Source organism: Eumetopias jubatus, unplaced genomic scaffold (genome assembly GCF_037043125.1).
Source record: "Eumetopias jubatus isolate StellerSeaLion01/CBP00866 unplaced genomic scaffold, mEumJub1_p1.0 scaffold_2, whole genome shotgun sequence".
NCBI lineage: Eukaryota > Metazoa > Chordata > Mammalia > Carnivora > Otariidae > Eumetopias > Eumetopias jubatus.
This window is the reverse complement of record NW_028274808.1, coordinates 133,186,984-133,204,570: the sequence shown is the minus strand read 5'-3', so window position 1 is coordinate 133,204,570 and position 17,587 is coordinate 133,186,984. Positions and strand designations below refer to the sequence as shown.

The following is a 17,587-nucleotide window of genomic DNA, read 5'->3' as shown; positions in this document are numbered from 1 at the left end:
GACTTCTTCTTTGCCCATTCAGATGCCTTTTATTTCTTTCTGTTGTCTGATTTCTGTGGCTAGGACTTCTAATACTATGTTGAATAGCAGCAGTGATATAGAGGACATCCCTGCTGTGTTCCTGACCTTACAGGGAAAGCTCTCAGTTTTTCCCCATTGAGAATGATATTTGCTGTGGGTTTTTCATAGATGGCTTTTATGATACTGAGGTATGTATCCTCTATCCCTATACTCTGAAGAGTTTTGATCAAGAAAGGATGCTGTACCAAATGCTTTTTCTGCATCTATTGAGAGGATCAAATGGTTCTTGTTCTTTCTTTTATTAATGTATTGTATCACATTGATTGATTTGCAGATGTTGAACCAACCTTGCAGCCCAGGGATAAATCCCACTTGGTCGTGGTGAATAATAATCCTTTTAATGTACAATTGGATCCTATTGGCTAGTATTTTGGTGAGAATTTTTGCATCCATGTTCATCAAGGATATTGGTCTGTAATTCTCCTTTTTGATGGAGTCTTTGTCTGGTTTTGGGATCAAGGTAATGGTGGCCTCATGAAACAAGTTTGGAAGTGTTCCTTCCATTTCTATTTTTTGGAACAGTTTCAGAATAGGTATTAATTCTTCTTTAAATGTTTGGGAGAATTCCCCTGGGAAGCCATCTGGCCCTGAGCTATTGTTTGTTGGGAGAATTTTGATTACTGCTTCCATTTCCTTAGTGGTTATAGGTCTGTTCAGGTTTTCTATTTCTACCTGGTTCAGTTTTAGCAGTTGATACGTCTCTAGGAATGCATCCATTTCTTCCAGATTATCTAATTTGCTGGCATATAGTTGCTCATAATATGTTCTTATAATTGCTTGTATTTCTTTGGTGTTGGTTGTGATCTCTCCCCTTTCATTCATGATTTTATTTATTTGGGTCCTTTCTCTTTTCTTTATGATAAGTCTGGCCAGGGGTTTATCAGTCTAATTAATTCTTTCAAAGAACCGGCTCCTAGTTTCATTGATCTGTTCTACTGTTCTTTTGGTTTCTAGTTCATTGATTTCTGCTCTGATCTTTATTATTTCTCTTCTCCTGCTGGGTTTAGGCTTGATTTGCTGTTCTTTCTCCAGCTCCTTTAGGTGTACAGTTAGGTTGTGTATTTGAGACGTTTCTTGTTTCTTCAGAAAGGCTTGTATTGCCTTATACTTTCCTCTTAGGACTGCCTTTGCTGCATCCCAAAGATTTTGAACCATTGTGTTTTCATTTTCATTGGTTTCCATGAATTTTTTAAATTCTTCTTTAATTTCCTGGTTGACCCATTCCTTCTTTAGTAGGATGCTCTTTAGCCTCCATGTATTTGAGTTCTTCCCGACTTTCCTCTTGTGATTGAGTTCCAATTTCAAAGCACTGTGGTCTGAAAATATGCAGGGAATGATCCCAATCTTTTGGTACCGGTTGAGACCTGATTTGTGACCTAGGATGTGATCTATTCTGGAGAATGTTCCATGGGGCACTAGAGAAGAGTGTGTATTCTGTTGCTTTGGGATGGAACGTTCTGAATATATCTGTGAAGTCCATTTGGTCCAGTGTGTCATTTAAAGTCTTTATTACCTTGTTGATCTTTTGCTTAGATGATCTGTCCAGTTCAGTGAGGGGGATGTTAAAGTCCCCTACTATTATTGTATTGTTGTCAATGTGTTTCTTTGCTTTTGTTATTAATTGGCTTTAGTTGGCTGCTCCCATGTTGGGGCATAGATATTTACAATTGTTAGATCTTCTTGTTGGATAGACCCTTTAAGTAGGATATAGTGTCCTTCCTCATCTCTTATTATAGTCTTTGGTTTAAAATCTAATTTGTCTGATATAAAGATTGCCACCCCAGCTTTCTTTGGTGTCCATTAGCATGGTAAATGGTTTTCCACCCCCTCACTTTCAATCTGGGGGTGTCTTTGGGCCTAAAATGTGTCTCTTGCAGACAGCATATCGATGGGTCTTGTTTTTTTATCCAATCTGATACCCTGTGTCTTTTGATTGGTACATTTAGCCTATCTACATTCAGGGTATTGAGTGATATGAATTTAGTGCCATTGTATTGCCTGTAAGGTGACTGTTACTGTATATTGTCTGTGTTCCTTTCTGGTCTATGTTGCTTTTAGGCTCTCTCTTTGCTTAGAAGAACCCCTTTCAATATTTCTTGGAGGGCTGTCTCTCTTTTTCTCAGCTTCTTTATTTTCCATCGTTTGGTCTTCTATATCACTATTTCTCTCTTCTGCCTCATTTATCCTAGTGGTTAGAGCCTCCATTTTTGATAGCACCTCACTAATAGCCTTTTTGATTTCGACTTGGTTAGATTTTAGTTCTAAATCTCCAGAAAGGGTTTCTCTAATACCTTCCATGCTTTTTTCAAGCCCAGCTAGTATCTTTAAAATCGTCATTCTGAACTCTAGTTCCAACATCTTACTAATGTCCATATTGATTAGGTCCCTGGCAGTCGGTATTGCCTCTTGTTCTTTTTTTTTGAGGTGATTTTTTTTCTGTCTTGTCATTTTGTCCAGAGAATAGATGAATGAGACAACAAAATGCTAACAGGGTAACAATGACCCCAAAAAATATACACTAAACAAATCAGAAGAGACCAGAAACCAGGGGAAAAGAAAAAAAAAAGGAAAAGAAAAAGATAAAAAAAAACCCAACCAAACAAACAAACAAAACAGAATATGATCAAATATGATCAGGCTGGTGCATAGATCAGTGCCACACACTAGATTTTGGTTGTATTTTGGTATGTTAGAAGAAAGTGCCTCCCAAAATTTTAAAGAAAGAAAAGCCTATAGATGTACAAAAATAAGGGTAAACCGATGAAGGGATGGAATATGACTGTAAAGATGAAAATTATAAAAGAAATTAGTAAGATAAGAAGTTGGTTGAAGGGTGCCTGGGTGGCTCAGATGGTTAAGCGTCTGCCTTCGGCTCAGGTCATGATCCCAGAGTCCTGGGATTGAGTCCCGTGTCAGGCTCCCTGCTCCTTGGGAGCCTGCTTCTCCCTCTGCCTCTCACTCTTATTCTGTCTCTCATGAATAAATAAATAAAATCTTTAAAAAAAAAGAAGTTGGTTGAAAAAAAGAAAGAAGAGGATTTAAAAAAAAAAAGGAGAGAATGTGATCAGGCAGGAGACTAGAACAAAGCCATACACTAGAGATTTAGGGTATATTTTGGTCTTTTAGAAGAAACTGTATCCCAAAATTTTAAAGAGAGAAAAATTTAAATATATATATATATGTATATATATGTATATACCAAAAATAAGGTTAACTACTATGAAGGGATAGAATATGACTCTAAAAATGAAAAATAAAAAAGATTTTTTAAAAAAGGGATTGATAAGATGTTGGTTGAAAAAGAGAAAAAGAAAAATTAAAAAAAAAGGAAATTAAAAAATTAACTTAGAAAGATTAAAGAATCATGGGGAAAAAGCCATGAATTCTATGTGCAGTATTCCCCTAGTGCTGGAGTTCTGCCATTCTCATTGATTGGTAAACTTGGTCTTGGCTGCCTGTTCTGCTGATCTTATGGGGGAGGGGCCTGTTGCTGTGGTTCCCAAATGTCTTGCAGGAGGCAGAATTGCTCCGCCCTTGCCGGATATGGGCTAAGGAATCTGCCCGCGTTTGCTCTGGGGAGATTTTGTTCCCCGTAAGCTTTCCGTTGGGCTTTAGAGGATGAGAGTGAAAATGGCAGCCTACCAAACTCTGCACCGGAGGAGCTGAGAACTCTGGGCCCCGGTCCTAGTGCGCCCCCAGAGAAAAGCAGTCAGTCACTCCCGTCTCCCCAGTCTCCAGCCATACTCCTTGCTCACCCGGCCTGTGACCCAGCATTTCTATCTCTGGTGCACGACCCCGTGTGGAGTCTCCAAACCCAGCAGATCCCTGCAGTGCGCTCCCGTGCCGCTCCTCCCGGGGGAGGAAGGGGAGTCTCCCCGGATCTGCCGCTTGTTGGGTCCCTGCTGGAGGAGCAGTGGCCCGACTGTGCTGCAGATCACAGTTTATGGCAACCCCGAGCTGAGAGCCCACGCCTCAGCTCCGTCTCTGCAGCTGGCTTCCCCGCTCCGATACCTGGGAGCTCCGCTGCACTCAGGCTCCCCCAGTCTTTCTGTGGCCCCCAGGGTCCTGAGACCACACTGTCCCAGAGAGGGTTCCACCCCCCGCTTAGCCACTGGAGCGACGTCCCTCAGCGGAGCCCACTTCTAAAAGTTCCGATTTTATGCTCCACTTCTCTATCACTTGCCAGTATCAGCTGAAGGAGGCCGCCTCCCCTGCCGTCTATCCTCCCGAATATTGCCTCAGATTCACTTCTCCACACGTCCTACCTTCCAGTAAGTGGTCGCTTTTCTGTTCAGTGTTGTTACTCTTCTTATCTTCGATCTCCTGTTGAATTCCTAGGTGTTCAGAACGGTTTGATCCCTATCTAGCTGAATTCCTGGGACCAGACGAAATTTAGGTCTCCTACTCTTTCGCCATCTTGCTCCTCCCACCCTAAGCAGTATTGATCTTAAAAGCAGCAGATTTGGTAATCATTTAGTCTGTTGCCATTGACTATGGAGTCAACTGAAGGAAGAAACCCAACTGTGCAATAAAACTGTCGTGAACACAGTAACAATGCTGCACACTTAAAACCCATGAGATGGAAGTCTGGGAATGATAAGACCCTGGGAGATAGAACTCTCTGTCTCATTTAAGTCTGTATTAGCTATAAGTTATGTCTGTAATTTAAGTCTGTAGTTAATTACCCACTGAACATTTGGGGTAATATTTCAAAAGCATATGTCCTTTTTCTTTTTTGATAAATAGTTACATTTTAAATAATAATTATTACATTTTTTAAAAATGTCTAACAGCAACTGAGTATTTACTGTGAGCCAGGCATTGTTCTAAGTGCTTGACAAAATATTTACCCAGTTAATCCTCCCAATGATCCTAAGGTAGACACTTCCTACTTTCATTTGTTAAAAGAGGTATAGATAGATTAGATAACTTGTCCAGGTTCACACAGATTTTGAGGGACAGCATTTGAGCCCAGTCAAGGAAAAAAATCAAATTTGTTTCAAAATCAGGTTCTCTAAACGTTCTCTAAAGTCTAAATTAAAATAAGAAATAGAATATTATTTATAGTATATATTTAAACATTGCCAAATTTATCCCTTGTCTCTAATCCTATGACTAAGGCATTATTATCCAAGTTTTGTGGGTGAAGAAACTAAGATTTGTTACTGAAGTTCTTAACTATAGACATAGTAGTAGAAAGAATTACTTACTAATAAAAGTATTTCTATTGAATATAATATGTGTAAGTAAATCTCATCAGTCACTCTAAAATGAAAAAATGGTGGTTGAACATTCCATAAAATACAAATAAAAGAAAACTCAAACACCTGCATCTCCAAGATTTTACAACAAAAAAACTGTGTTGAAAATATTCTCCAGTAGTAAAAAGAATTGGAACAATGACTTCAATGTGTATCACATTGGTCTTTTAGAGTTACACTGCAAAAGAATTTTGAGATTCCAAATAAGCCTCATGACACAGTTAACCCATACCACTGTCACATCCCTTATTACTATCTTTCCCTCTGAATGTCCACACAATTCTAAAATCCTTGACCACATGCTCTTAGTAAAATAATAATAATAATAATATCTTTAAAATCTACTTAAATTGATAGTTTGAGTTAAAGAGAGGTGTCTCTATCAGTTAACTCTATCGTTGTTTAGTCCATCACCTGCACAGTGGTTCTGAAATTGTCCCTGACAGGCATACCTTTGAGTTTATTGTGCTCAGAGTCCGCTGGGAAGAGGGAATCTGGAAAGAGCTTGGGGAAGGTGAGTCCTGCATACTTGGGCCGATTCTCCACATAGTTTCTTACTGTAGGTTGCAATTTCTTCATGAATTCCGGACATGGTGTTCCTAGTTGCTCAATTACTTTGTTCCACTGGTCAATATCTGAGAATTAAATAGTTAAGGGCAAAAAAAAAGTGCAGATCTACTAGGTCTTGCTTTCACTAGTTGGGAGACTAACTGCTTCTCCAAATCCTGAGCAATCACCAACATAATTGGAGTTTAATAAGCAAAAAAGGATGAAAATATAAAACCAGGATCGTCAGGCAGTGAATCCTCTTGGAATTTTAAATTCACTTGTGGCATAAATGCACTTTTGGGGAATTAACATTACTTAACAAAATAGGATATCATGAAATAGTCCTTGAGTTGTAAAGATAAAAAGGTATTTAAATAACAGAAGAAGAATTTCTTATATTGAGATAAGCTTCTATATAACCATGTGATTTAAATAAGAAAAAATATGACACAAAATAATAGTTTTATCCTGAAATTACCTAAATCATTTATTTTCTAAAAACGACAAATACATTATAAGATTCATTTACATTTTTAAAAATTCTTTTTAAGATTTTTTCTTCCTTTTTCTAGGAAACTTCATCATCTATTCATGTTATTAATGCATTAAATATGGGATCAGGATAATTTTTGATAATAAAATAACTCATTATTCTTTATCGAAGACTTTATTTTTTTTTAATTTTATTTATTTATTTGAGAGAGAGAATGAGAGAGAGAGAGTACATGAGGGGGGGGAAGGTCAGAGGGAGAAGCAGACTCCCTGCTGAGCAGGGAGCCTGATGCGGGACTTGATCCCGGGACTCCAGGATCATGACCTGAGCCGAAGGCAGTTGCTCAACCAACTGAGGCACCCAGGCGCCCAATTCATCAAAGAGTTTAAAAAAATTCTAGTTGATCGAAGTAGTCACAATTTCATACCTATTTTTGTTACTTCTGTTAGTAATGCCCTGCATTCCTGAATATTGCTTTCAATGAGGTCTGAGGATAAATATAGGTTGTTCAACTTAAGACAAAAGATTTCCATCCAAGTGTAAGTATTTCAAAAGTACAGTAAGCATGGGGAATTCTACAGGAAAATATTACTTCTCTATGAAAATTGATACTCTCAAAATTGAGGATCTTTGACAGATATACTCCTGATTGAGATTTTTTTCATTTATCATTACTATTTGATAGGTCAGAGCCTTGAGAATGATAAATACCACCCATGAAAATTCTGAAGAAACAACTGAAAGAAGTTGATTTCAAACAGATTTCCTTGCCGTGTGTCAATGAATGATAGATGCCTTAGAAATTATTCTTAAATACAATAACACAGGTGGTGCTCTCTCTTACGTTATTTTTCTACAACTCTATCCTTTAGTGTTAATTAATTCATTTCTGCTACTGTAATTTGTAACAGTTCAGGGATCTAACCATAGTATTACTCAATTGAGATCTGTAAAATCTTTACCCCTAGCTATTCAGTAGGGTTGGACTAAAAAGATCAGCAATCCTGACAAAAGGCAAAATTAACTATATTTAACAAAAATAAATATATAATACAAAGTAGATAAAAGATTGAACAAGGATAACATCAAGCTAATTTGCAAATCCTCTTCTATCTCCCTTATATTCTTGCTGAATAAAATTTAAATTATTACACAGCCTCTTAGTTATTAGGTTAAAAAATATATGATTGTGTAATATTAAAAAATGAAGGGTGGGTGGGAAAAACTGAAGAATATTCCTTTACAAAACAGTAGGAAAATTAAACAAGAACATGTTTCAATAAAAGTTCATCTAAGTTACAATGTGCATGAGAATATAGTAGTAAGTCAGACTCATTAGAAATAAAGAAACTGAAAGATAACAAAAGGTCAAAATTAAAGGTTATTCTTAGACAAAAACTTATGTTAGTACTATGGACATAGGTAAACTATAACTACTTAGAGATATTTAAATAGAAAACACTAATTAAGGTTAAATAAATCTCCATGCTTACACTATAAATTATGAAAAGAGAGGTCTACTGTCTAATACAGTTAGGTTATCATGCCCTACCAAACCATCATTTAATCATTGGTCATCCTTCCTTCAAATTCTGAAGACCTAATGTCAGACTAAAAATTAGGGCAAAGAAGCTGTCAGATTTTCCATAAAGGAGTCATTTAGCAAAGTTGGAAAATACTCCCAATACACTATTATATTCTAGTTACATTTAGCTAGAGTTACAAAGTTATTCAGTAAAAAATTAATTGCTTGTAAAATAGCATTCCCAAGATAATTCCATGGTATTTTTACAATGAAGTTTAAGGAGAGTCAAATATTCTGGAAGTTGTTTAAGAACTGTCAAAATGTTTCTTTTTACAAATTATAATTAAAGTCTATGGAAGCATTCAGTGTGCTTCCAGAATGCTTTTTAGATGAAACACTACTATGGTCCTAGATATAATGGTTTATGAAAAGAAGGAAAACAAGAATCTTTATTATTGTCAATGTAGTAGTTGAATGTTCTAACTGCCAATAAGTGGTATAGTCATCTTTAAAAGTGTGTGCCTTTATTTTAACCAATCCATTTCAAGTTCTTTGTTCCTATAAACACGAATAGTTATATTTAAGTAAAAAGTGCTTGTTTTCCAGATGTTCAGAGGATCTCAATATGAACAACTATATTCAATTTTTCTTAGTTAACCACATGAGTTTTCTTTATAATCATAATTAACCAAATATAAGCCACAATTAGAAGTCGTGTCTCCTGGCTCGAAGTCCAGGGCTTGTTCCAATGATTCCAGTAAGAAAAAGAGCAAGTTTGGAATTGATGTGGTAGAAATTGCTTTCATTTGACCATAAAATTGGTAGTATGCTTGTCATGCACCCTAAAGAATGTCTCTGAAACTGTTTCCTAGTTTATCAGATCAACATATTCACACATAAAATAATAATTTTATTAATATTTTAAATAAACTAAGTGATTTATTTTATAATAAAGTGATATATTTTAAAAAAGAATTTTTGAATTATCAGATTTCCACAGTGATCATATTTTTAAAAAATACATCAAATATTCACTAGATTTTTATGATCATGTGTTGAAAACTTGATATTTTTCAAAGAATGGCTAAAATTATTTTTTTTTAAATTTTTTTAAAGATTTTATTTATTTATTTGACAGAGAGAGACAATGAGAGCAGGAACACAAGCAGGGGGAGTGGGAGAGGGAGAAGCAGGCTTCCCGCTGAGCCGGGAGCCTGATGTGGGACTCGATCCCAGGACCCTGGGATCATGACCTGAGCCGAAGGCAGACGCTTAATGACTGAGCCACCCAGGCGCCCTAAAATTATTTTTATAAAAGGATTTATTTGCTTTAAATGATGACTCATAAGTCATTTTTATGCTGTCTGAGTGAGGACCTGAATATTTACAGATTCCAGCCTGTGTGTTATCAAAAAAGTAATAAATATAAATATTTTATATTTTTGATCTACTATTTTAAAAATTATACTTAACATAATTATAAGGTATTTAATAAAAATAGAAAAGTGTCATCTAATAGGAATTATTTGACAATTTCCTCATCTAATTATAAATTCACTACATAAAAAATAGTCATATTACCAAAAGTTTGATTTTATAGAGTATGATGACAACATAATGTACAAATAGTGACTATTTCTAACATCTTCAACAAATAATACTATAAGGGATGACTAAAACCAAGAAGTATGGATTGTAAAAATATGTATCTGAAATCCTAAGATTGAAAATTATTCCACTTAATTTTATCAGTTAACTAAGAACTTACATTTCATGTATTCCTTCTACTTTAACTTTCTTGGTAAGGAAACTTTCTAAAACATATCACAAACTGTCTTGAACATAATGTACAAAAATTGCCTTATCCTTCTCTGGGTATTCTGGATCATAATTATGAACATAATTTATTCTATGCACATTTAAGCTTACAGAAGCTACTAAGTGGAATCACAAAGTTGTTTAATGACCTCATTCTACTATGTCCTTTGACATATCTTCTTTTTATGTTTTTTTCCCATCATTGGTTACTTTTTGTTATTATGAATATGTTTTCCAGAGTTGACACCTCCATGAATTCAGACTTGGTTTTACTCTGTCTCATAGTTAATATTTTGGGAAAAAAAAAATTCTCACATCTATTTGAAATTTTAAGAATATCAGTGTTTGTCTCCAAATTCTTAACAACATTTTTTAAAAAAGATAATATTGCCCAAAGGGGCCTGTATAGAAAGTTCCAGGAGAGGCTATTTTATCTTGCAAGGCAACCAGCTGCCATGGTACTGCATTGTGCCATTTGTTAGGTGTCATGATATAAAATCGTGGCTCCCAAACTTGAATATTCATAACATAGAAAACTTACTAAAAAAAGATCCCTCCCCTCTCCCTGTTAATCTATAAGATTCTGAGTCCATAAGTCTATCATGATATTAAAAAATATCAAAAGTAATTGCAATCCAGATGGCCCCTGGACTATATTTTGAGAACTACTAACATAGAATATACCAAAAGTTTCTTGTGAATTACTAAGTCCAGATTTAAGAAAATAGTATTAACATATTTCAGTTCTATGACACAAATTAGAATAGGGTCAATTTCATCAAAAGATTAATCCACACCTACTTGCTATAGAAAACTTAGGGGTCATTCACCTGAAAATACTTCAGTGAAAAAAAAATCTTGATATTTATCCTTCTTTCTCATGTCACTTTCCTAAAAAATGATGCAAAATTACAGTAAATGACACACAGTCTCCCAGCAAAGGGAGAGCAGTTCTGCCCATCACTATCTAGGGAAGGATGAAAATTATATGTTGCCATTACCTGTGGGGTGCTACTTATAAAAAATACAAAAGCTATTCAATATAATGTTCAAAATATTTGATAGTTTATTTCAGTAATTACTCCATATTTCTCTATGTAAAATTTGCTCTCCAAAAGAACTCTTACTTCTGAGGACAATTTTAAAGATGATGATAGAAATATATATATTACAGAGTTCTGGATCCAGATTTTTATAGTTATGTCTTGAGCTGTTTTGTTACTTTAAAATTCTTTTTTACTCTTTTTATTTGAAAAAAATGTTAATTTTCTCTCAAAAGTCCCCCTCAAACTCTGGTAACATGAAATATGAATAAGTGACTTAATGCATAATAGTAACTAACATTTATTTTCATTATAAATGAGCACAGGAAGAAGAAATATTATGAGCCAAAACACATTAAAAAACTCAAAGCTGACAATTTGAGTAAAGGCTATTTGGTCACTGGTAGCACATGTGAATGGAATACTATGTGACATAGAATATCCAAAGGCTGATATTTGAAGCATGATGTGTACAGATCTCAGTACAATCCATTTTGTCTTATAAATCTATTTATTACTGTAATCTATATTTCCTTACAAAGCAAAAAATGGAGAGACATTTCACATATAAGCAAATCCAGTATATATAAATATATTGTCACAACAGTAGAATTTTTATTAAGCTATTGAAGGTTTATCTTTGGGGCCCCTCATTCGCACAAAACCCTTAAAAGACTCTGTATCTAATTTGATATTTGTAATATAAATAAATTATTGTTTTTATAAAACACCTTCCTCAAGCTGTATGATAATCTGGCCTCATAAATGCTAGATGTGACTCTACCTGCATTTTGAAACTGGGAAGAGGCCTTGGAGATAATTAATTTGACATCTGTATTTTATAGCTGAAAAATATCAAAGTCCTTTTAAACTTGGTAAATACAATGACTTTAAACAAAGGAGGTAATAAAAACAACAAACACTAACAGAAATATAAAATTCTATTTAAGGGGAGTTTTGGAAAACTGTAGTCTCTTCTTTGAGACCATTTGATTAAATCCATTTCTGGGCATAACACTATATTAAAGGGAGATTAAGAAGGGACAATCAGGTTTATATGAGATGAAGAAAACATGCCATATGAGGCATACTTGACAAAACTTTTTATGTTTAAATTAAAAAAAAAAAACAGACAGACACAATCTCTGCCCCCATCCTAGCACTTCAACCCTCTTTTTTTTCTTAATTTTTTAAATAACATATAATGTATTATTTGCTTCAGGGGTACATGTCTGTGATTCATCAGTCTTACACAATTCACAGCACTCACCATAGTACATACCCTTCCCAGTGTCCATCACCCAGCCACCCCATCCCTCCCATCCCCTTCCAATCCAACAACCCTCAGTTTGTTTCCTGAGATTGAGTCTCTTATGGTTTCTCTCTCTCTCTGGTTTCATCATCCTAGCACTTCAACCCTCTTATTCCTTAGTCACAATTCCTTCTAATACAGTACCTTTTATTGTAAATTTTACGATGACAAGGTTTCAGTCAGTTTTGTTTACTGACAAATACCTGGAAACAAAAGTGTCCAGCACATAGTAAGTGCTCAACAATATTTGTTGAATATATGAATATCTACTTTAAGTTCAACACAGTTTTATAATGGAGATAATATAAAGAATAGGAGAGAGAAAATATTCAAAGAAATGAAAACTGAGAAATTCCAGGAATTGTAGATAGGTTGGAATTTGGGAAACACAGTTAGTCCCAAGGGAGAGAAGAAAGAAAGAAAGAGAGAGAGAGAGAGAAAGAAAGAAAGAAAGAAAGAAAGAAAGAAAGAAAGAAAGAGAGAGAAATCTACACCAAGTTACATGGTAAAGAAACAGTGAATAACCAAAGACCAAGGAAAAAAAATCCTAAATGAAAGCAGTGAGAAAGGACAGATGATGTCCAAAGATGACTACTAGACTGACAGCTAATTATTCACCAGAAATACTGTAAACAAAAAGCCAGTAGAATAGTATCTTTAAAACGCTGGAAGAAAATAACATGTTAATCTAAAGTTCTATATCCAACAAAACTATCCGTCAAGTAAGGGAACCCCATTCAAAAAAAAAAAAGTTTTATCATCAAAGACTTTTACGAACAAACTTTTAGAATAAGAAACTTTAGATAAGATAAAGTTTGTTTAGAATAACAAACTTTAGAATAAGAAAATGATCTCAAAATACATCACATCAAAAAGAAAAAGGATAAAAACCATATGATCATTTCAATAGGCACAGAAAAATCATTTGACAAAGTACAACATCCATTCATGATAAAAACCTTCAACAAAGTAGGTTTGGATGGAATATATCTCATCTTAATAAAGGCCCTATACAAAAAAGACCCACAGCAAACATAATCCTCAATGGTGAAAAACTGAGAGCTTTTCCCTAAGGTCAGGAACAAGACAAGGATGTTCACACTCACCACTTTTATTCAACATAGTACTGGAAGTCCTAGCCACAGCAGTCAGACAACAAAAAGAAATAAAAGGCATCCAAATTGGTAAAAAAGGAAATAAAATTCACTATTTGGAGATGACAGGATACTATATATAGAAAACCTGAAAGACTCCACCAAAAAAAAAAAAAAAACTACTAGAAGTAATAAATGAATTCAGTAAAGTCACAGGATGCAAAATCAACCTACAGAAATCTGTTGTATTTCTATACACTAACAACAAGCAGCAGAAAGAGAAATTAAGAAAATAATCCCATTTACAATTGCACCAAAAATAATAAACTACCTAGGAAAAAGTCTAACCAAAGAGGTTAAAGACCTGTACTCTGAAAACTATAAAACATTAATGAAAGAAATTCAAGAACAGCACAGAGAAACTGAAAGACATTCCATGCATATGGGTTGGAAGAGCAAATACTGTTAAAATGCCCACATTACCAAAAGCAGTCTACAGATTTAATGCAATCCCTATCAAAATACCAATAGCATTTTTCACAGAACTGGAACAAACAATCCTAAAATTTGTATGAAACTGCAAAAGACCCCGAATAGCCAAAGCAATCTTGAAAAAGAAAAACAGGGGCACCTGGCTCAGTCAGTTAAGTGTCCAACTCCTGATTTTGGCTCAAATTATGATCTCAGGGTCGTGAGATTGAGCTTAAGATTTTAAAATTCTCTCTCTCCCTCTCCCTCTGCCCCTCCCCTTCTCTCTCTCTCTCTCTAGAAAGAAAGAAAGAACGAACGAAAGGAAGGAAGAAAGAAAGAAAGAAAGAAAGAAAACAAAAACAAAACTGAAAGTATCACAATCTCAGATTTCAAGTTATATTACAAATCTATAGTAATCAAAGCAGTATGGTACCAACACAAAAACAGACACACAGATCAATGGATCAGAATAGAAAATCCAGAAATAAACCCACAATTCTATGGTCAATTAATCTTCTATGAAAGAGGAAAGAATATGCAATGAAGAAAAGACAGTCTCTTCAACAAATAGTGTTGGGAAAACTGGACAGCTACATGCAAAAGAATGAAACTGACCACTTTTTTATACCATACACAAAAATAAATTCAAAATGGACCAAAGACCTAAATGTGAGATCTGAAACCATAACAAGCGCTGTGAATTGTGTAAGACTGAGGAATCACAGACCTGTACCTCTGAAATAAATAATACATTATATCTTAAAAGAAGATAGTAGGAAGGGAAAAATGAAGGGGGGAATCGGACAGGGAGACAAACCATGAGAGACTATGGACTCTGGGAAACAAACTGAGGGTTCTAGAGGGGAGGAGAGTGGGAGGATGGGTTAGCCTCTTGATGGGTATTAAAGAGGGCACGTATTGAATGGAGCACTGGGTGTTATACACAAACAATGAATCATGGAACACTACATCAAAAACTAATGATGTAATGTATGGTGATTAACATAACATAATAAGATAAAATTAAAAAAATAAAAATTAAAAAAAAATCCTAGAAGAGAACACTGGCAATAATGTCTCTGACATCAGCCATAGCAATATTTTTCTAGATATATCTCCTGAAGCAAGGGAAATAATAGTGAAAATAAACTATTGGGACTACATCAAAATAAAAAGCTTCTGTACAGCAAAGGAAACAATCAACAAAACTAAAAGGTAACCTACATTGGAAGAAAATATTTGTAAATGATACATCCGATGAAGGGTTAGTATCCAAAATACATAAAGAACTGATACCACTCAACACTCAGAAGCAATTTAAAAACGGGCAGAAGAAATGAACAGACATTTCTCCGAAGAAGACACACAGATGACTGACAGACACATGAAAAGATGCTCAGCATCGCTCATCAGGGAAATGCAAATCAAAACTACAATGAAATCACCTCACACCCATCAGAATGGCTAAAACAAAACACAAGAAACAAGTGTTGATGAAGAAGTGAAGAAACAGGAATTCTCATGCTCTATTGGTGGGAATGCAAACTGGTGCAGCCACTTTGGAACACAGTATGGAGGTTCCTCAAAAAGTTAAAAATTGAACCACCCTATGATCCAGTAATTGCACTACTGGGTATTTATCCAAAGAATAGAAAAACTAATTCAAAAGGATACATGCACCCTATGTACTGCAGCATGATTTACAATAGCCAAATTATGGAAGCAGTCCAAATGTTCAACAGATGAATGGATAAAAAGAAGTGGTATATCCAATGGAATATTATTCAGCCATAAGAAGAATGAAATCTTCCCATTTGCAAAGACATGGATGGAGCTAGAGAGTATAATGCTAAGCAAAATAGGTCAGAAGTCAAATACCATATGATTTCACTCATATGTGGAATTTAAGAAACAGAACAAATGAGCAAAGGAAAAAAAGAGAGACAAACCAAGAAACAGATTCTTATAGAGAACAAACTGATGGTTACCAGAGGGGAGTGGGAGGGAGGATGGCTGAAATACTTGATGGGGCTTAAAAAGTACACTTATCAAGAAGAGCACTGAGTAATGTACAGAATTGTTGAATCACTCTATTGCACACCTGAAATTAATAGAACACTGTATGTTAAGTATACTGGAATTAAAATTAAAAACTTAATAAAGGTGAAAAAAAGAAATAAGAAAAACAGTGTTCTGGTGTATTTCAAAATGGTTCCTTTTCCCTTCTTGCTATGGGAAAAATGAGGCAATTTTTCTCTGGTATTTTCTGTAGGAAACTGATCAAGTTCCTAGAGGTAAATCTAACCATGTTATGGTTCCACATGACTGGCTCTCCCTAGAGTTTTTAAATCTGAGAGTTGTTCACACTGAGGTTGTAGAAATTTGTCAGTTATAGTCCAGATTTTTCTAACCTTGACACGGATCCCTATATTTGCCTATTTCTCTTGGTTGGGGGGAGTAGCTTTCTCTGTGTCTTTCCCTCTTTGGCATATCCAAGAGAGTTGATTTTCAATCTGTTCAGCTTTTTTACTTCTTGTTAGAATGGAGAGATGACTTCTAAGTTTCTTACGTGTGGAACTAGAAGCCGAAAGTCTATTTGATTTGATTTGATTTCATTTGCTATTATTATAAGAGACATTATATTCATATTTTTATTTTCATATAATTTGTTGTTGATATGGAAAAATAAACCTGATTTTTAATGTTGAAAAAAGAAAAATAATCTTAAAATAAAGGGCCAAATTGCAAGAAGTAGTGGTAAGCCGAGAAAAATGATAGAATTCTTTCATATAAAGGTGAACCTAAACAAACTCTTACTGTATGCAATATTATAATAATATTGTCAATTCATGAAGCTAAGGAAAAAGAACTAAAATACTGGGCACAGATAGCATATTGAAGTTGGTATGGTAATGACCTAAATTAGTTTGTGCTAAGATCATTTTGTGTTCAGGAGAAAGATAAAATTATCCAAATTAAAAAGACAATGTCCCACATATTGAACTATGGACTTAATACAGTTCCAGTATAAATACCAATAGGAATCTTAGCAAGCCAATTCTAAAATGTTTACGGAAAAGCAATGATTCACTAATAGCTATGATACTTCTGAAGAAGGCAAAAAAGGTGAGATATTTACCTTACCTGATATACATATACATTATACATTTGTATTAAGAAAGGATAGTAGCAGTATAAATATAGACAAACAGACCAGTGGAACAAAATATAGGGCCCAGAATCTAATACCATCTCCTTCAATATGTGGAAACTTATGACAGTAAGACTTATAGACCAGCAAAGAAAGAATAAGCTAGTCAATAAATGGAACTGAAATAAAGTAAATTAGATCCCTCTTTAACACCAAACACAAAAATCAATTCCAAGTGAACTAAAGGTTTAAATGTAAAAGATTAATCTTTAAAACATTCATAGTAAAATTACAAGAGAATATAAAGGCATAAAAGGATTCTTAAGAGATGAAAATACATGCACTATTAAAAAAAAGATGGCCAAATTCCAAAAATCACTATAAAATAAAATGGGAAAATAATCTAAATACAGGGAGAACTTATTTGCAACACATAAAACTGACCAAGACTATGTGTCAGAATATATAATGAACTCCTACTAATCAATTTTTTTAAAATACAATAAAAAACGTTTTAAAAAAAGAAACTTTACCAAGGGGAAAATACTAATGGCCAGTAAACATAAGAAAATATGCTTAGCCCCCCTTGTAGTTAAGAAAATATAAATTAAGCCTCCAATGAAATAGTATTTTATATCTAAGAGATTGGTAACGAATTTAAAAACAAATCTGATGATACCAAGAGTTGGTGACAATGTGGAGTAGAAGTTGTATTTATATATTGCTACTCTAGAAATCAATCTGATGTTACATACTCAGGTTTTCAATGTGCACCCCTATGCACCCAGG

General features: G+C 34.5%; 1 protein-coding gene across 3 annotated transcripts in view; it reads right to left on the bottom strand.

The window, feature by feature from the left end:
- The window catches only part of MAPK10 (mitogen-activated protein kinase 10), a 163,513-nt gene that overhangs the window by 49,289 nt on the left and 96,637 nt on the right, over positions 1-17,587 (bottom strand). For 2 of the 3 annotated variants that reach the window (XM_028124192.1, XM_028124193.2), the window contains exon 8: positions 5,795-5,977. In XM_028124192.1, coding sequence (XP_027979993.1) covers positions 5,795-5,977 — 183 coding nt within the window. The remainder of the gene's footprint in view (positions 1-5,794; positions 5,978-17,587) is intronic. The other variant, XM_028124196.2, reaches the window with a different exon arrangement.